At 38.6% G+C, this 21,139-nt stretch overlaps 1 protein-coding gene across 4 annotated transcripts in view; it reads left to right on the top strand.

Annotated features, from left to right (window-relative positions):
* WASF3 (WASP family member 3) overlaps positions 1–18,472 on the top strand; it is a 62,035-nt gene extending 43,563 nt beyond the window's left edge. For 3 of the 4 annotated variants that reach the window (XM_048933686.1, XM_048933685.1, XM_048933684.1), the window contains exons 5-10: positions 2,365–2,518; positions 4,078–4,195; positions 9,801–9,976; positions 12,522–12,785; positions 14,392–14,762; positions 15,835–18,472. In XM_048933686.1, coding sequence (XP_048789643.1) covers positions 2,365–2,518; positions 4,078–4,195; positions 9,801–9,976; positions 12,522–12,785; positions 14,392–14,762; positions 15,835–15,992 — 1,241 coding nt within the window. In that variant the 3' untranslated portion in view covers positions 15,993–18,472. Of the gene's footprint in view, positions 1–2,364; positions 2,519–4,077; positions 4,196–9,800; positions 9,977–11,657; positions 11,825–12,521; positions 12,786–14,391; positions 14,763–15,834 lie in introns of all 4 variants that reach the window. The other variant, XM_048933687.1, reaches the window with a different exon arrangement.
* Positions 18,473–21,139: the final 2,667 nt, after the last annotated feature.

The raw sequence follows: 21,139 nt of genomic DNA, 5'->3' as shown, positions 1-21,139 counted from the left end.
AAAAAAATCTCAAGTCATATAACTGTCTTCATATTTGAGTTAGTATTACTTGATGAAACCCCTAAAGTAATGGAACTATTAAGCTGCATTTGTCATGGGGAGAATTTTAGTCTGTGAATAAAATAAATCGTAAGTGAATAAGTCTGAACATTACTGGAAATAAATGAGTGCGTTTGAAAAAGTTTGAGGCAGTAGATCTATTCATTTCAGGATAGGGTGGTAACAAACTGTTTTACTGGAGGCTGTTCTGGCTACAGTTACCAAAGATCTTAAAGCACTTCTTAAGGAATGGCTGCATGCCTGCTTTGAATAGCTGAAATTCTCTAGGAGGTCCTAATCACTAAAAACAGACGTTTCTGCTGCTGTGTCCTCACTTGCTGAAACATTTGGTTATTAACGTCATGAATCATAGAATCATGGAATCTTTAGAGTTGGAAGGGACCTTTAAAGGTCATCTAGTCCAACTCCCTGCCAGGGAACAGGGACATCACAGCTTGATCAGATTGTTCAGAGCCTGGTTCAACCTTGTCTTAAATGTCTGCAAAAATCGGGGCATCTACCACCTCTCTGGGCAACGTGTTCCAAGAAATATAAAATATTAAAATACATATACATATATATACATAACATCATAAATAAACAGTAAAGATGAAGACTTTGAGTAATGGCATTACATTGTTTGAAAGCACTTCCTTCAGTGAAGTGAGCAGAACATGCTTCTATGTAGGCCTGAAAGCTCTAACATGTGTGTTTGCTTTCATGTTCAGTTACCTTTCTGAGCCAGCCACTGTATGTCTTGGTGAAATCATTTCTTCTGTTTTCCAGAAAATTAAATTTTCTGACATATAGTAAAATGTGAAATCTTTTTAATCAGGACACCAGTGTAAGTAGTATTAATGGATACTACTTGAAATAAATTTAATAGTATTAATTATAAAGCTGATACGTTATATTTAATATTGCTATTCATGCCAATATTAAATGGTGCCACTGATATTTAATAGTATAATATTTAGCTTTCCATTTCTAGCTAGCTGGTAATTGGAAAGTATTGCATGATGCATATTTTTCCTGTTTTGAAAAATGTTAACTGGAAGTGAGCTTACGAGCTACATGGGAACATAAGCTAAGCTCTTATTGAGCCACTAGTCAGCTTAGACTTTGAGGCATGTTGTGGTGGTAATATGAGCAAACTAGATGATATCTGTAGAGTGAACTCCTTCCACGTTGAGATGGGTGGTGTCAGAGTTCATGACTTTCAAGTACATTGTTTTTGGAAATGCTGTCCTCATTAGAGGTGTTTTTTTTGTGTTTGTATATGCTTTTGTTTCCTTTTTTTAAGGTCTCATTTGTACTGCAGGATACCTTCTTGTTAGTTTCCAGAGTTGTGAGAGTTATTAAAAAGAGCATACTATAAATTGTCTTCAATTTATACTGCTGCTATCACCTTCAAGATAATAAGCTGTATGCATATGAGTATGCATTTTGTTATATACAATAAATTCCAGAAATAATATCAGTATAAATAAGCCAGTGAAGACTTCAGTTCTCTGTTTGACAGTCAAACACAACACTCTCCCCTCCCCACCAAACATCAGGTTGCCAAAGAATAGAAGATAACATAGTCACGTTAAATTGTGATTGCCATTATCTGCAGCTTTTTTGTAAAGGACACTCCATCTCAGGGAAATATATTTTAAGCACAAAAGAAAGCCTAGATAGGCTGACAGGACTGTGTACCAGCAAAGATGCAATAAAAGTATGTTATTGGAATGTACAAACCTATTTCCCTCTGTAGAGAGATGAGAAAGACTTAAGATTGAAAGACATTGTCAGTTGTATGGGAGCACAGGGAATTGAAAGATAGTAAAAGTCGTGGAATGATCTCATAGGAATTCCAGAGGCTGTAATTTAATCATTAGAGTGGGATTGAATGCTGATGGATACCAGATGTAATTATAAACCATGCTGTGACAGAGGAATATCAAACTTTGTGTTCCATGGCTGAAGCCAGGCTTTCTGCTATTAGAAATCCAGGCTGAGCCTTGTAAAAAAAAAAAGGGGGGGGGAATCATTGCACATCTGCATATGACAGGATTACTTCATCAACTTCCAAGACATACAGTTCGTGTTCCTGTTATTTCAAGTGAACTTCTGGATCAAGTGGGATGTAAATTTGATTTATTACATCAGTTCTTACATGCTTGAATATCTATATATCACGATTGCTCCTGAAAAGTACAAACAGATCTTTCAGTTTTCCTTCTATGTTTTTTCTACAGATATTTTTAAAGAGTTCACATAAAATGAATTTTCACTTAAGTTGATTTCAAATATATGTTAAATACATTTTTTTTTTAACAGTATCACTACAGGACATCAATATGAAAAAAGCATTCAAGAGTTCAACAATTCAAGATCAGCAGGTAGTTTCAAAGAACAGCATTCCTAATCCAGTGGCTGATATTTATAATCAAAGTGACAAACCACCTCCTCTGAATATTCTTTCACCTTACAGGTATGGAAGCATCGAGTGCTCGCATTCTTCTGTTTGTATGTAAAGAGTGACTGCAGGGGATGGGAAAACCTTTGCTGGTTATTGAGATTTGTTTTTGTTGAAGACTTCTCTGTTTACAAAGACAAAAATTGCTGTTATCACACTGAAAATCATAGGTTGTACCTGACAAAAAATCATTGTATTTCAGCGTTACATGACAGCATGGCATCAGAGGGCAAGTGCCATTCATCATGTAAAAAGTGAAAAGAAAATTAATAATACAGTGAACAATGCTTTCTTTGGTTTATTTATCTAGAAATTTGGTTTTGTTGCTTTTGCCTTCCCTACCCTCTCCCAATGTGTGTGTATGTGCACACTCACACACTTTTTTGCTCCTGATTTCAGATGTTGATGAAATCAGCTTCACCTGAAGGGTTGTGGACAAACATATTTTTACTGCATCCTTTAACTTTTGATAGGTACTGGATTACAAGATCTGTGAGATCTATATAAAGCAGGAACTCGAGCTCTGTGGTAGCTTATTTGAATTTTTTTTTAATTTAGGAATGACACAGAACATTTACAGTGTTGTTGTTTTTTTTCTTTTTTGTAGCTTTTACTTGGAAGATAAAATTATTCAATTTATAGCTGAAGTGCACTGTTTTACTCTCTGCTACAGACAATTGTGTTCTATATTTATGGGCGTCCAGTGAGTGTTTTGTCAACCAAGTGTACTGTAAAGCTGTGGTTCAGTTTGTATCAGGAAAGTACTGTCAGTGAGCTTTATTGCGTTCTTCCTTTTGTATTAAGAATGCATTAGTGAAATTTACTTAAACTTTAAAGTCTTTTACAGCAACAGGTTTTGAATTATTTTTATTTGCTTGTACTAATTGCACTCCAAGTTTTGGTCTGATCAAAGCTGAAGGGATGAAAGAATGGCCCCACAACTCCCTTTAATAATCTTAGTAATGAGAAGCTCTAGCACACAGGAAATAAGGATTTAGCCACTGTAGCGCCAGTGTGCGTAAGATCTGTCCTCTGTACCCTGACCCAGCAGTCTCTGTGATCCTGAGAGCTGATGCCAATTCAAACTACCAGGCTCTGTCTCAAATCATCCTATAAGAGTTTGGCAGAACTCAACCTTCAGTTCCTACCACCTTCCTAACTCTTCTGCCATTCAGAGTAGTGATCATCTTGTGCTTCCTTGTCTGGATTGAACCAAATACTCCTTTTGCAGTTCTTTTGAGTCAGCTGTGTTCCATACGTAACTTAGGCTCCTCTGTCCCTACACATCCCATTTTGGCACTGATCTTCTTGTAGAGCCAAGGAATTTCACGCCAGCAGTCAGCTGGGAGGACGCCTCCTGCAGGGCTGTGGGTTTCACCCCATTTCTCTGAAATCCCTGTCATGAGTCAAACCAACTGCAAGATGTAATTGCCAAGAGTGGCACTTCAGGAACTTGACATCCTGTCATTTCACGATGCAGAGAAAACAAATTTGGATGGCCTTTGAAGGTAAGGTTTGTTAGTTCAAAAATGCTGCTTCGTATTTTCTTAGCTTCTCTTCTACTGTGTTTACAGGGATGATAAGAAAGATGGATTGAAGTTCTATACCGATCCTTCCTATTTTTTTGATCTTTGGAAAGAAAAAATGTTACAAGATACTGAAGATAAGCGAAAAGAAAAGAGGAGACAAAAGGTAAAAGCAGAAACATAAGAAATAAATATATTAAAATTTTGCTTACACTTGTGTGGACATAAGAATTGCTAGGCCATACTTGGTTTGTGTGCATGGAAGGATTTTTCCACTTCACGAGTGGTTACAGACTCTGAGTCATTTCAGTTTTTCTAGTTCACAATGTCTGTTGTAAGTTGGCAAATTGAATGTTAGGAGAACTATAGTTGTCTTCCAACACACTTTCTTTAATCGTTTGCCAGTAACTGCATGTTAATACTCAGTGAAATAGCCCTGTTGTGCTTTAGGGAAAAAAAAAAAGACCCTGTGATTTAGGGGGGAAAAATGAATTAGAAATTGCAGTTTTCTTAGTTCTTTATCCAGCTGCATCACCTCCCGTCGCAAAACATGGGCTTACTCAGAAGTATGTACTCTGTTTTTCAGTTCCTTGGTGGTAACTCTTCACTTTTCTGTGCATAGCAAGGCAGTAAAATGACAATACATGGCCTAAATGTGTGCATTAGCACCAAGAGTAGGCTTGTTTTAGGCATGATATTCCTTCCTTCCTCAAAGTTCAAAAACAGCAACAAAACGGCTTTTTCTTTTTTCTTCAGTCCTGGATTGGTTTCAGCAGTTTGGTTGAGGTGTGTATTTGAAGCAATCAAAATTTCTTCTCTTAAAGGTTTTTAGCTTTGAATGAAGAATTACAGTGCTACATTTGGAGCTTCTTTCCTGTGAATTTTTGATCAGATGTGAGGACCATAACATTACTATAGCGTTACTGAGGGCAATTTCTTTTTCTTTCTTTCTTTCTTTTTTTTAAGTGTTAAGCATGGACTGCTATCTTATCTGACAGCAGGTGCTCTTCTAGATAAGTTTAATGGGAGATAAAGGATTTGAATTAAGATGTGACAGGTACACAGACTTCAGAGGAAATAGAAGGAAATGACTTATTTTTCAGTACACAGATATATACAAACATCATAGATATGGCATCTGTATAGGAATGTAAGTATAAGTAGGTATTGTATATCATAGCACATATGTATACCTGGATGTGTAGTAGTGTGTGTGGTAGCTGCTTAGAAATCTGTGTATAGGACACAGCTATAGGGGAGTTTTACTGCTGTAATCTCATAAAATTACATTTTATAAAATGTATGACATTGTTCCTGTGGCTAGACAAAGCTTTCTGACTACAACATATTTTAACAAAACAAGAAGACTTAGTTAATAACTTGAATTCAGCAACTGTTTTAATTAATGATTCTAATTTTGGAAGCAAATAATCAGATCTTCCTGTTAGGAGTACCAGTCAGAAGTGTTTTCTGTTTTGAAAGGTATCTCAGTATGAAATAGCAGTGAAAAAAAGCTAAGTTAAATGTTTTCAGTGCAAGATGTTGTCCAATGCACCGTACTTGAAAATATTCAATTGGTTATGTGTCTGATTGCATAAAAATTTATATGCAGGGTTATAATCCTACTGTGTCCTCAGTATGATAAACCACAGAGTTGACTGAGAGATGGGAAACAATTATAGCAGCTTTTGTTCTCCAGTACTTTTTATGGGAAAAAAAAATGTATAGGGTTAATTAGAACCTTTGAGGTTTTTTCCTTCCAGCCCTTTTTTCCCTCTTCAAATTTAGGGCTTTTCATTAGAGAAAGGGATAAAAGGAAGCCATCAACTGTTAAATTTTTCATTCCGATTTGATACTAAAAAGGGAAAATACAGAGGCCTTTTTAAAGTTCATCACTTGAAAATGTTTTGATACCTTTAGAGATTTTTACAGAACCTTTTGTATCAAGATTTGCTGTCAGACTGTTTTAGGCAACGTGTCTCACTTATTTCCACCCATGGTGTATTTTTTGTGGATGTTAATTGCTGTATTACAGTCTACAAACAAGATGCAAAATACACTCTGTTCCAATCATGTAGAATTACAGCCATGCATCTCAGAAACATAAATTCTACCTGGAGTGCCATTTGATTTGATTGCACGTACAGCAAGATGAGCTACAAAGAAAGCAACACAGATGGAAATTTGCATAGAAAGATGTGACTTTGACAAGTGGAAGTCAGGGTTTTCTAGCATTCCAGAAGTTGATGTGCAAATCAGGATAGTATCTTCTGGAATCTCTGGAGGGCTGCATGGTTGGGTTGAGATCTTCCTCCCACAGGTTGCTTGAGACTGCCAATTTGTTTTGTTCTTTTGTCCCTAAAGTAGCAATGACTGAGGATGAATCCAGAGCATCTTCTAACGATGTTATGGTTGAAGTTATACTTTGGATCAACTAACTGAGAATTTTGCCAACAATTTATACTTTACAGAAGCATAAAGTGTAAAACCTGTTGAGAGGCAGTGAGGGAAGAAATAGATACGTATTGTTTAGCATATTAGTAACTATGCAGTCCTACTAAAGTGACCAATGTAGCTGGTTTTTAGCCTGAGCGTTTCTGGTGGTCAGTGAAGATTAAGAACACTCTCAGCACCAAAGGGTGTGTTTTCCAATACTGTGTTGGTAATTTGCCTTAAATGTGTGAGTAAATCACAGCAGAAAATTGGTGAGGTGTTTCATTTTCTGCCTTCAAATATCACAGTTCTTCTTTCAGCTTGAATGTGGAGAATTTTAACACAGAATTCCTCTGATTTGGCTCTTCCAGCTCCAAATGAAGTTGTAATCTCCCTTACAAGTTTGAAGTCTGCAGTATATTCCCAGGGTTTTTTATTTGCTTGTGTTCTGGTTTTTGTTTTTTTACTTCAGAGCTTTCAGTAGGTTGGTGCATAAGAGTGCAATGAATTTGGCTTCCATATGGCAGTAATCTGAGTGGTGTGATCGTAGACCAGTTGTTAGTCATTCGGTTCACCAAAGGAAGATTTTTCTACTTTGCTTTTTATTGTTTCCATTAGGAATAATTAGTTATCCAGATAACTAGAAAACTAGAAAGTTGGGGGGTTCGTATGCTTGCATTTCAGAAATCATTGATGACTTGTGATGGATGTGACCCTGTAAATTTTATGAACTCAGGAAAATATGCTAGGCTCATTGATCTTTGGTTTTTTTTTTCTTTGAAAGTCCTGAAAATACTTGCTGACGCTACTTTCAGTTGCAGGCTGTTATTCCTTATAAAGATGCTTGAAATATCATTTGCTAACTCTTGGTGCAAATATCCAACTTGAATTTAACTTAACTCTGAAGGCTGCAATACGCTTTGCTGTATGACTGAGATCACTCCTGCCAACAGATGATTGATGTACCTGCTTTTGCTGGCTTAACCTACGGCATTTCTTTGTCTACCACAGCTTCTGTTACACTTAACTAAGAGGAAGTAACTCTTCTTAATAATGCTTAATTTTCATTAAAAAAAAATGTTTCTAACTAGTTATTTTTGAAGTCCTCAGGTCCCCTAAAACTGTTTCATGCATTATACCTAGAACTATCGCTCATTTTTCAGGATGTGAAAGTGTTTCCATGGTGTGTAGGAGCTAATAAGATCATCCTCTGTTCCTGGAACAGCATAAAGCTGCTCTACCAGAGTTATATATGGTTTTGTCTGCTGCTGCCATTTGTCTGCCTTGCTGTTATTGAAAAAATTAAATGTTTTAGAGATGCCTTGAGATGATAAAAAATCAGTACAAGTAGTGCTTAGTACAGCTTGAGTAAAAGGGGTTCCAGCACATTTATTGCTTTAGCATACTTACAGATGGTGGTCTGGAACAACCTGTCCAAGTCTGATCCAATGAAATCAAACAAAGACTTGGTTGTGTGTTGTTGTTTATTAACACACACACACACCTGGTTACTTTTTTTTCATAAAAACGTGGTGGTCTCTTAAAATTAAACAAAAAAAAGCTATTAAATGGGTGATGATGTGTAAGCAGTCACATAAGCACTCCTGGCTGTGCAGGAACTGCATTGAAATGATTCTCTTCCAAGGAGTGCTGTGCATGGTTCAAAAGGCTGACATTTACTTTAGAAACTTAGAAGAAATGGATAGAAGTGACCCTCAGAGGATGGAATTACTTTTCTGTGAGGAGAAAACGTGGAAGCAGGTTTTTAGTTCATCTGGAGGCCTCTTGTGCTTCTTAAATACAGTATGAGTTGGTAACAAAAGTTAAGGAAATGAATCAGGATAAAAGATCAGAATTAAAACAAATAGATTTTGCAGTGATCAAGTGAGAAAGACAGATGTAAAGCATTTAGAAACATGGGGAATAGGAGAACTTTGTATGTTTAAAATAAAGCACGAATGAACCTGTCTCCCTTCTGCTCCAATTCCCATATTAGAAAACGTTGATGTAAAGAAGTGGCATTAAAGGAGAAGGTAAAGTGTTGCATAACCTGGATAAATAAGGGAGTGATGCTAAAAAGTTTGGGGAGGAAAAAATTAAAAAAATTAATAGGCAGGAGAAAAAAAAAAAGGAACCAAAGTATTGATCTTTACTTAACATTAATCAGAGTAAAAAGAAATTCTCACTATAGGGGCAGGAATGAGCAAGTGTTGTCAAGCACATTTGGTAAAGATTTTTCTGTTGTTGTTAATGCTAGCAAATGTAGCTCACAGGTCTGTGATACAGACGTGCACAAGCAAGCCAAAGATCCAAAACAAAGGCAATATTTGTTAATTTTTCAGCTGTATAATGCCAAATAAATTGTTTCAGAATTATTTAATTGGTGCTATTTGACAGTTCTGGGAATTTCTGTTCATCTTTTCATTTTCCTTTTTGGTGGGACTTTCCAGCTATCGCCTGCGCTCTGGAGGTAGAGATTCAAGAATAAAATGCTTGCCTATCAGCTCCTGTCTAAATCCTGTTGATTGTGCTTGCATTAGTGAGAATTTTTCTAACAGCCAAAAGATTAATACCAAATTATAAATAAATAGGTTAGATGTTCCTTCTATGAGTAAAATGTGGATTCTTGAGATGATTAAAAAAAATAATTATAATAATCAAATGTCCCTGTAAATATTGAGGAAAAGAGTAGCACATATGTACCTCTTTCAGTTTGGACTGTTCAGTCTTCCTTGTTTTCATACCAAAGCACCAATATGATTTTGTATTCATGCTGAGAAGTCAAAAGTGGCAGATGGAGAAGTTCCAGATTTGGGAAAGCATGGAGTCTCACTGCTGGGAGATCTGATAGATAACTGTCACTGATGTTGACTGGGCCTGAAATAATACTGAAAGATTTCAGAAGCTAAACCAACTGAAGTAATCAAGCTGTAACACATTGCTGGCCTGAGTATTACTGACACACTGCAGAGAGAATTAGTGTCATTTAATCATTCTTATATTGAATAATCAGAGGCGAGGATGAAGCACAACTAGGAGGAATGTGGTTGCTTACCAGATGTGTGAAGGGAGGGCATGTTAAATAATAAAAACAATAGGTCTGTATCACACTGGGACGTGCATCCTACAGAAGAAAGGCAAAGTGGCATTTTCTTGCTTATGGGGTTCATAGCTTAAGGAGTTCTTGGCATTTTCAGTGCAGAGAAATTTTATGAAGACTTGGCTTCATCTGTAAATCTGGTCTTAATTTCATGCACTCTAACTGCATTTTAACCTGCTTTTTTCCTTTCCCTTTTTTTCTCTCTCTGCATGCTTTATTTCTTTTGTTTGAACATCAGGAGCAAAAGCGTATAGATGGCACCACCCGTGAGGTGAAAAAGGTTAGAAAAGCCAGGAACAGACGCCAGGAGTGGAATATGATGGCGTATGACAAAGAGCTTAGACCTGACAACAGGTTGTCTCAGAGTGTGTACCATGGAGCATCTTCCGAGGGATCACTGTCCCCAGATACTAGGTCTGTTTACAACCAAGCTGTTTCTTATGCCATAGTTGTATGTTCCCAAACACTGAGTAGAATTAGATGTTTGTACAGGCTGGGGGTAGTGAGAATAGACAAGACATACTGTGTGTTTTAAAGCTCTTCTTATAGATAACGACATACATTCTGTAATTAATGATATTTTTCCTCCTTAGCGCCAGATGATCGTTTTGTCATCATGATTTATTGTGCACTGGAATGAAATAAGTGTTTGCTTTATGCTTTGTATTCGATCTTAAGTAGCTGTAGTTGCAAAATAGTTCAATTGCATTCTGCCAATTAATGGCAGAACTTCTTTCTTCATGTCTGGTTTGTCTACAAAACAAACTGCAATGCCAAATGTAACATTATTGCTTGAAATAGATCTCTGAAGAAAAATCTCTGCTTTAGGATACACAGCAGAGCTCATTTTTGTTGTGTGAGATTCCCTTTGAGCTCAGTGGGAGTTACCTTCTCCTGTTGTGCACAGAAGGCTGAGTTTGTTCACTAAGCTGGTTTCACAAAAAAAGATTTTCTCCCATTTTGTTTCTGTCACAGTTAATTGGGAGCAGTAGTGCTGGGAATGAATGGAACTAATTTGTTCCACTGTGGCCTGGATGGGGAAACCACCATCACTGCAGAAGTGTGCACTGATACCTTCAGTTGGTGTACAGCTGAGATAAAGTTACACATCCAAGCTGCTCAGAACTTTGTATACCTCATGTTTCAACCTTAGTGAGGATCAAGAATAACAACATAATAACAAAAGTAATAAAATTAAATAACAAGACATAAAGAAAATTGCTACTTGCTACTTCAGTAGTGTGCTCAGAAACTCTCTGGAATCTTTTTGTCACAGTTGTTTTTTTTTTTGTGGTTCCTGCTGCAAAATGTTATCTCCTTGTTGCCAGTCTGCTGTGTGTCACAACGACCATCCTCTGATAAGATGACATTGATTTTTATCTGCCAAGTGCAAGATGTGGATTTTTTTATTGCCTTTGAGCTCTGCCTTTCACGCATTTCAAGTCCTTTTTCTGGCCTTAAAACCTTGCTTCCAGGTTTCTCAAATTTAATTACTGGCATAGACATCGTCTGTAATCTCCCAGCAGTGTTGAAATGTTTTCAGCTATTTGCAGATATCAATAATGGTCTCAATCTGCAAGACACTGTAAGCAGAAATTGTAAAGATGCATCATTATGTTGGGTATAGATTTTTTGGGACAACTTATCTTGTGCTTATTACAAAACTTCAAGGACTTATGAAGTGAAGAACTTGCAATTTCAGTGAAGCAAATATTAGTGATTAAATCCTGAAATCTGCTTTACAAGTGTGAAAAATAAATTTTGGGACCAGAAGTGAAGGTGGAGGGAAGATTGCCTTCTGCTGGGGTTTGTCTCACTTGTGGGAATCGAATCATAAAGGCACAATGCATTCAGAAATAGGTGCTGGCTTCAGAGAGGTTCTTATGCTGACAGCTACTGCATGAGTGGTGTGTTTCACTTCTTTAGGACTTTTTTTGTATTCGTCTCTGTCATTTTTTTAAATTCTGAGATTAAAAAAAAAAAGTTCATTTTTGATTTAGCTTGCTAATTGTAAAACTTGCACATTAAAGGTTAACATCCAAGCGTCCAAACTGTGGCAATTTGCAATTAATTTGTTATACTTGTTATACTTCAGAGAGAGAAACACAAGCTGAATCCAAACAGAAACCAGCAAGTTAATGTGAGAAAAGTAAGAACAAGAAAAGAAGAGTGGGAGAGAAGGAAAATGGGCATTGAGTTCATGAGTGACGCAAAGAAAATGGAGCAGGCAGGAAGCATGAAAGAGGACAAAATGCCCAAAGGGTTTGTCATTTTGCTTTACTCAAAGCCCTGGCTTTTTGTTGCTTACCTTGCTTCCAGTCTTACAGACAAGTGCATCAGTTTACTGCATTTACTAAAAGCCAGGCTGCACCATTGTTCATTACTAATACGATACAGCTCTGTGCAACAATGGGATGAAGGGATTCTTTGCTCCCTCTCTTGGGCTTGTTTGAGAGAGCACCCTGGGCTTTGTATCTTTATGAACTCTCTGCTCAACTAATATTTATATTTCCCAGCTTCTCTAAGCCTTTGCAACAAAAGTATTTGTGCAAACAAAAAGCATTTCCTAACTTCTGAAATTTGTTTTCTCTGCTTTGGTAAAGCATCATCTTCTGCATATTTGAGTGCTTGCAATATTGCTTTCATTTTTCTGCTGCTGTTGTCAACGTAAGGCCAAATTGGTAAATAATATTGCTTCAAACAGGGGACTGTCAAAATCATTGACATAAACAGCGTGCTTCCTTGCTGCTACTAAAGAATAGTAAAACCTGGGGAAAATTCCTTTCTTTTTTTGAAGTCTCTGTTACTTAATGATCTTAGCTGAGAGTGGTACTTGATAGTCAGGGAGTCCCACTGCAGAAAAAATAATCCTAATTGCATTCTTTTCTTGTGAACCGTTTAGATAATACTGTTGAACGTGCTTCATCTGTTCTTCTGCATCCATTTACTTTAATTTTAGGTCCCATGCATCTGACGTTACAGATTATTCTTATCCTGCCACTCCGAATCATTCCCTCCATCAGCAGATAGCAATGCCTTCCTATGGAACAGGAGATGGCTCACAGTCCTTTGGCGTATCCCAAAGCCATGAGCACGAATACAGACCACCTTCTACTACAGCACGACACGCTACCTTAAACAGACCTCAGCAGCCACCTCCACCTCCTCCCCAGCCTGCAGATGGCCAGCATAGCTCAGTACCTGTGGTACCAGCAGAATATGGGTAAAACTCCTGACTTACTCCAGTGAATTGTTGACAAAGCTGGAGGGCCACGTGTTTGTCATAGCCATCAGCATAACGTGGGTACAAAGAGTCCCGAGTACCTTAGTTATCTCACTGCAGAGAGGGAACAAGTTTGATGGTATTCTTACATGCAGGCTGAATTTGAGTGAGGAAATAAGGAAAGCAGAAATAATGAATTCTGTATAGAATAGGATGAAATCAGTATGTTTGTAATCCTAAAGGTCCCTAATATAATATTAAGAAGGGGGCAGTTTCCTTTATAGCAGAAGGCACTTAGGGCAGGGAGAACATAATTTGTATGATGTTTTAAATTCCAGGAAAGGTGCAGAGAAGGTATTCCTGAATGTAATATACATGAGTCTTTGTATTGCATCACTGAAATGATTTATAAAGGAACTGGTGACTGAACTAGAAGGGATCTCATCACACTCAGAATTGAGTTCCCTGCAGACATCTCCATTATTCAGTTTGTGAATTTATTAAATTCCTGTGTAAATATTTTATCTGAACACACTGTGAAGAAAGGTTTGTTCTCATGTTTTGCCTCTCTGATAGAAAGACATCACCTACTTTCTAATGAGTCCTTACCTATTTTTTTCTTTTGCCAATGCCTTTTTGCTTTAGTGGCCCAAAACTTCCAATTACAACCTCAGCTAATTTGTATTTGCTCTTCTCTGGGTCATTTTAAACTGAGCCAGCCAAGCTTTTTCAGTTTCGGTGGTGCATCCTGGGGTAGCATTTGTCCAGTTAATGGTGTTGTCATGCTGTAGATTATTCATTTTTGCTCTGATTGATTGCTCCAACCTTCTTTTTCTGTCGTTTCCAGTTCCTGGCAGAAATACCTGTGGTTAGTTCCCAGATGCATGACTATTAGCAGTGTATTAGAATTGTCATTCATTGACATGTATGACTGAATGTCACTTACTCCTGTCTTCTGTATCTAGGTCTTTACCATAACACACATACGAATTTCCCATTTTTTCTGTTATAACATTTCCATTAATCGTGTTTCAACAAAGCAGCTTTTCCCTGTTCTTCTCTAAAGTATGCATCAAATGTATCAACCTAATTGGATGATATTTAAGTTGATAAACTTGACTAAAGAAGCACATGAGATGCATGATAAACCATTGGGTGAAGCTGCCCAGTCCTGCTTTCCATTATCCTCCATGCCTTCTCTCTTGTCTCCTAGTATTTGTTGTAACACCACCTTCTGTGGAAGTGATTTTAGTAGTCTGCAGTTTTCTTGATCCATTCTGATTTGCAACAGCACTGTACATAATGTTCTCACAGATGTTTAGGAACACATGTGGGTACATAGTTAACTGGGCAGGAGCAATAATATAAACTCCCTTTTTTTGTTGTTATTGTGAACTTCTGAAAGGACGTGCCCTTCTGCTTTAACAAAGGATCATCAATATGTGGCAATTTACATGGTTTATAGTCGTTTGCATATTTAAATCACAATTTCAAATTTCCTTCAATTTTTTGTTTAGCTGAGGTTAGATGAGAGCAGTTTGAGGGGCGATTGTTCCGTAAGTCCCAACTTCTGATGTATTTAATGTTTTCATTTTGTTTTGTATAGGATGCTTCCAGCTCAGATGGTGGAATATTACAATCCTGCAGGTCCTCCCCCTCCTCCTCCTCCCCCCATGATTCCATCAGCACAGACAGCATTTGTTAGTCCCCTTCAGCTTCCTGGGCCACCTTCCCATTCTGGACTGATGGCAGGCTCTGTATACGTATCCGCTCATCCTCCTCCTCCCAGCGGGCTTGTTGTCACCGCTCCTCCTCCCCCTGGCCCCCCTCCGCCCCCGCCAGGCCCTCCTGCTGCAGCTTCCTCCCTCTCTTCCTCCCCCATGCACGCTCCTCCAGCTGCTGAGGCGAAGCGCCACGAACTCGCCCAGCCGCCGGTGAGTGATGCGCGAAGTGACCTCCTGGCTGCCATCCGGATGGGTAAGTGGGCACTTCCCCTTTTTAGCCATTTCTTTTGTTTTTTCCCTTCGATGAAAGCGCTGTATTTTCCAGCGATCCACGTTCATGGCTTCTGTTCCCCGCTAGGCAGAATTTCTTTGAGAAGACTGGTTTACCACAGGTACCAGATGCATACTCTAAGCTCAGCCATCATGACTTTAGAGCGTTACTTTTTAGAAACAGATTGGAGATCTTGAAGCTTTGCTAAAAGCAAGCTAGTATTTGTGTGTACATAATAAAATGAAAACTATGTTTATGTATACTATGTAGACTGTTCCATTAAAAGTACATTGATTTTTTTTGGTTCTAATCAGAACTGAGGTATCCAGCACCAAATTTCGGCCCAGTGATTTTTAACCGGTGATTAATAGCTACTCCTGACTTTGTTTACAGCGTAGAGCAGTTCTGCTGTTTCCAAATTTGTGCACTTGTGAAAACTTCACTTTTCATGTCAGAAGGATGTGTACAATCTTGAATACTTAGGTTTAATATATTATCACCATGTTGTTCAGCCTGGAGAAGAGAAGGCTCCAAAGAGACCTCAATCCAGTACTTGAAGGGAACTTGTATAAACAGGAGGGAGACAGGCTTCTTGTATGGGCAGATATTGATAGGACAGGGGGGAATGGTTTTAAACTAGAAGAGGGGAGATTTAGGTTAGATGATGGGAAGAAATTCTTTACTCAGAAGATGGTGAGGCACTGGCACAGCTGCTCAGAGAAGCTGTGGATGTCCCTTCCCTGCAGGTGTTCAGGGGCTGGTTGGGTGAGGCCCTGGGCAGCCTGATTTAGTGTTTGGTAACCCTGCCCTTGGCAGGGAGGTTGGGATTAGATGATCTTTAAGGTCTCTTCCAACCCAAGCCATTCTATAGTAGGTCTAGAAGAACTCTAGTCTTGAGAATGAATTCCAGTCTGCCTATTTTGTTTGGACTTTGTCTCTTCTTTGCTGAGGAAGGTGCTCCAATTCAGCGGTTTCTTTGACTTTCTTTTTGAGTATGTGAAGTAAGAAATGAAAGAAATTTGCAAACCTAACCTGGAAAACTTAATCTCTACAGGAATACAGCTGAAAAAGGTGCAAGAGCAACGTGAGCAAGAAGCAAAGCGAGAACCTGTTGGGAATGATGTGGCAACCATCCTTTCACGACGCATTGCTGTGGAGTACAGTGATTCTGATGATGATTCTGAATTTGATGAGAATGATTGGTCAGATTGAACCTGGTCTGAGCACGGTGGCAAATTCACAAAATACTTGGCTTCTGTGATTGCTTTGGTAGCAAGATGTAAAACAGGATGTTGACGTGTATTAAGGCTAGTGATTGAAATGCTAAAGTTGAATTGATATTATTCAGAATGCTGTAGCTTAGCAACTCTGGTAATAATGTGATTATGCTTATGCAGATCAGAAACTTGTCTTACTTTCAGTATTTACCGCATAATACTTAAGTGCCACTAAATGTAGCAAATCATGTGCTGCGTGCAAAACATGCTGCAGTTGTTGCACTGTTACAGAACCAGCATTTTGTTTTACTTTCCTTATCTTTTGAAGGATAAAATATATTTTTTTGACTTTGCATCTTATTCCTTTAATTATGTAAGCAACATGGGTACTTGTGAGTTGGTCTGCTTGTTAGTCTTTGGGGTTGGTTAACTCTATAACTGGATGAAATTTTGTTCCATGAATATACAACTTTTAGATTTTTATTAGATGCTAATTATGCCCATGTTAAAATGCAGTAGACAGTAACTAAATACCTACTTAGTCTATTTTTAAGCACTACTGGGCTTAGATTTTTGCATACAGATTTGTTTTATACAACCTAACCTCTTTTTTTTAATCTTAAAAATGTAGCAGAAAATGAAACGCATACTTTGAAGAACGAATCCTCTTGATCCAAAATTAACATGTTGGTGAGCAGACTGGATAAGTTTGTAACAGTGATAGCAGTAGGATGCTGGCAGCTTGTTGGGAAGGGTGCTGGGAAGTCTTAGGTAGGTAGTGAATGTGTGCCCGTGTTACGAAATGAAATTAAAACACCTGTACAGCTTCTCATTTCCAGGATCTGGGCCAACTAGACACAAAAGTTTCAGGATAGACCTGATTGAAACAACAGGCTTGTTCCAGTGTAGGAAAGGTAGCTGTGTTAGGACTAAAGAACGGAACTTTGTCAGTCTAGATCTAGCAGTCAGATGCATTTCACAAGTATTAAACTTGGTCCTTATGCCTGTAGGCACAAACGCTCGTAACTAAGTTTTTGTTTGTTGGTTTCTCTATGGATGGTCACAGGGATTGCTTTCCATTTCCCATAGCTCATTTACCCAGAGCTGCCATTATTCTGAATGTATTTCCTGCCTCATACATTGCATTTCTGTAACGTTTGGCACTTAGAGCAGTTTCAATGGCTGTTTAGGTACTATGGCATCTATATCCATTCTTTTTCTCTTCCCCACAGTAGAGCTGCTGACATACAGTCTGCTTTGGCTGTTTCTGTTCTCTCTTAAAATGATCCGTGGTTTTTTTTCAGTACAGCATGAAAATGGTTTTTTCTTCTGGACTGAGAGTTGGGCTGCTGCTTCAGCCAGTGAGGCTTTTAAAAGCGTATCAGGAAGAGGAAGAAAAATTCTTTCTTTAACAGATTGCGATTTTAATCTTTGTAACAGAAGTCTGTAATTCCAGGTCTAAACATTTGCTAAAGCTCCTTTGTTCTGTGAGACCCCACCTGTTCTCAAAAATAACAAAGAGGGGGGAAAAAGGTATGTGAAATGGAAAAAAATAAAAAGAAGAAATAAAAGATATCTCACCTGTGTTTATACAATTAACAGTTGTATTCTCAAGAATGTAACAGTCTAACATGATGTTTGCATGCAAGCTACTGGCTGTTTCTCTGCTGTTCAATCTGCATATGACTTTTCAATCTGGGACGGTTGTTTTTATGGTAGGGTGGCAATGTGCTGCCTCTGTATCAGTACTGAAGATTTATCATACCAAATACAACCAATCTGCAGAACAGTGAGCAGCTCCTATTTCGTGGTGGCAGCTGAGGGTACTCATCTCAGTTTGTTGGATCTGATTGCCTTTGCCTTAAATACAGAGCTCGATTTTGCTTTATTCTGTGCTCTGGAGTCTGAGGTCAGTGTGCACACAGGGCGGAATTTAGGCCACAGTTTGATGATGGCACTGACTAATGCATGAGTGGAGGTTTGTTCTGATCATGGTGATGCACTTGCAGAGCAGCTCGCAAATGATTCTTCGTGTGAGTTGGACAGAAGTGCAGCTCAGACTGCAGTGCTGCATTGCTGTGCAGCTGGGGGGTACTCAGTATTCTTGTAGTACGTATTGAAATGAAATATCTCAGCAGTTCTTTCTTTCCATTCTACTGAAATTTGATAAGACAGAAGATATATTTTATGAGCACAGAGGACTTGGGTGTATCAGGAATTTTGTAATTTGTGTTGTTTTTAAATAATAAATGTGAAACAAGTGAACACTTGTGACCGGTTAAGATGGTGTAGATTTCATAGTAACCACCCTGTTTTCCTGAACCTGCTGTGTTGTCATTTTCCTTTCAGTATTTTATTAATACAAATGTGAATTGAATTTAGTGATGTGAACTAACATTCTAGGCTGTTTTTATCAGTTTTATCATACTTTGGGTTGTGAATAAGTAACAAATATGAATAAAATCTCACTTTCGAGCCTGTCTTTCTTTCCTTAGATTATTAAGATTTTGCTCTTGATCTTTGTTCCTTACTGTTAAATGAGTGAAATGAAAATGTAACATTTCCAAATGCTACCTGTGATCTCAGGAGCCACAGTTTTCCTGCGACATAGGCTGCAGTCTGCAAAACCAGACTTCCTTTGGACACTGCTGCTCCTCCTAACCTACGTTGTCTTTCCTTATTCTGCAACCTCGATTCAAAATCTAACTTAAAAGTTCTTGGCCAGTTTAAACACGTGTTATTTTTCCTATAGGTAGCTTTATTTATTTACTTTCAGTGAAGGATGATAAACCACACCTTGGCTTTCAGAAAGCATTGGGCAGGAAATGGTACTCAGCAGCCTCTTCCCCTTCCGCCCTCTTATAAGGATCTTTATGGATTAATGATGTCAAACACACTATTGTACAAATGCAAGCTCATTCCTACCTACTACAAAAATATTTTTAAGTTAATCTTATAACAGAGTTAAAACCTCATATGGTAGCAGTAGAGGTTTCCCATCATTTTGGGAAGAGCTTGCATAAGCCGATTCTGTAATGTAGAGTAGCCTACTGCACATTAAATTTATTTATGCATTTTAGATATGCTTGTTTTGTAGGAAAAGGAGCTCATCTTTACTCTTCAATTGAAAATTCCATTCCCTCTGGCTCACGGTTCTTTTTTGGCTGGTTTGTAGTAAGTCAGAGTTGGAGTCCTTTCCGATTCCATTACATACATAGGTACACACACATGCATGCATGTTCACACATCCGTGGATTTTCAGCAGGATCTTGGCGTGGCTTTGTGTTCATGTCCTAAAGAGTTGTCAATGTGCTCAGTGACGTATGGGGAACGGAAATAAAGGATGATCCCTGCTGGAACCCGCCAGGCCCTGGATTGGCTGCAGAGTAGACAGGATGATTGTGAAGGTTGTTCAGTGATGAGCTCAGTTCTCTGGGACTGGAAAGGAAGAGTGGGTACTTCGGAAGGACTCGCTGTAGGTTTCCAATCAACCATCCCATTGCTTTGTACAGGGGAATAGAAAGAATTGGACCACTGGAAAAAAACATTTCGTATGGAGTAGGGAGAAGGAATTTTGTTATTTGCCTTCTCTAGTAATAGCTGGAGGCAAGGAGTGATTTTTCACGTGCTGTCAAACAACTTTAGTTTTCTCTGGAGCAGTGTGTTCTTGTCTGTGGGTGACAAGCGCGTGCTCATACATATGGAAAGCATCTTCATGTGTTTGTGCTGGATCAGGCGTTTTTTCAGCTGCATAAGAAAACAAGTAGCCCTTAAGAGATTCTTAGCTAAATATAGTAGTCTCTTTGGAGATTAATTCTTAACATTGCAGATAAATAAGGAAGTTCTTATCTGATTAGCTGTACTTTGCTCACGGTGAGAGGCCACATGCAAAGTACTTGGGAGATTCAGGCTGAGGGCAACAACTTGTCTTCTTATGTGGTGCATCAGAGTGTTACTGGTGGAAAAGGCTGAGCGGCATGGAGAGGTGGCACATCTGTCTGCCCTGCTCCACAATCACTCATGCCAAAGTAATGAAGGGTAGGTGAAGCACAACTGCCAGATGTCTGGCAATTACCCCAAACCACTTCATAGTGGGCACTTCGTCCCACCTGTCTTTGAGGCAGGAATCCTACCGAGTATTCTGAAAGAGATGGGGTGATGCAAAGTCTCCAGCACCTCTGTGTAAGAAATCCCTTGGCATTATGGCCACGTATGTTATGTACGTAACAGCGGGAGGCAATAAGGCACTGCGTATCAGTGGATCCCTCTGCATCCTTCTCTATTTTCTTTCAACTTTTTTTAATAGATAGTTTGCATTATCGGCCAAGGCTGTTCCTGTTCACTGCTGCAGCAGGATGGTTGGTTGGTTGGTTGGTTGGCTGTGCTTTCTTTCCCTCGGATAGATTTGTCTTATCAGCACAGTGAGCAAAAAGTGGGCATTCCAAGGGATGCCATATAGAGGTATAGAGGCTTTTCTCCTCCACAGAGGATGATGCTGAAGCAGCACGATTCTTTGTCCTAGCTTTAACTTAGTGGTGCAGCACGAATCTTTCCAAAACTACTGCTCATTCCATCCAGGAAGGCCTCCCCTTGGCTTCACTTGGGGCATTCTTTCAAGTTTGTGTATACCTGGTCTGCTCTTGTGCTGTTTTCAGTTACACCTGTATTGGTTCATTCTTCTGTTCTGGATTTTTTCTTCCAAACTTTACATACTTTCTGAAATGTTTTCTTGTGTTGTTTTCAAGCAGCTGGCTAAACTGATCATCAATATGTAGTAAATGGTATTTCCGTATTTAAGCAAGAATTTCCTTGTGTGTTTTATATTCTTAGAATGACTACTAACGTAACATTGTCCAGACCTTCTGTAGAAGCTTCCTCATAAGCGTATTTCTGTGTGATCTCTTTTTTATGACACATCCTGACTAGCAAATACTGGGAGGCTTTCCTTACAGCAGCTCGGGGACTTTTGGACTGCTGTGAAGGTCTCCCTTGGAGGTTCATCAAAATATTTGGTTGTGACTAGAGAACTTCTATATGCTAAGGCACGTGATGTGTAAGGTGCTATCCCTCAGTGTTTAAACTGAAATACATACTCCCAGCTCTCAATTATTTATAGGAGATTTGCTCCTGGAAGCATTTGGA

Source organism: Lagopus muta, chromosome 1 (genome assembly GCF_023343835.1).
Source record: "Lagopus muta isolate bLagMut1 chromosome 1, bLagMut1 primary, whole genome shotgun sequence".
Classification (NCBI taxonomy): Eukaryota; Metazoa; Chordata; class Aves; order Galliformes; family Phasianidae; genus Lagopus; species Lagopus muta.
The sequence above is the reverse complement of the archived record's forward strand: the minus strand, read 5'-3'. Positions and strand labels throughout refer to the sequence as shown.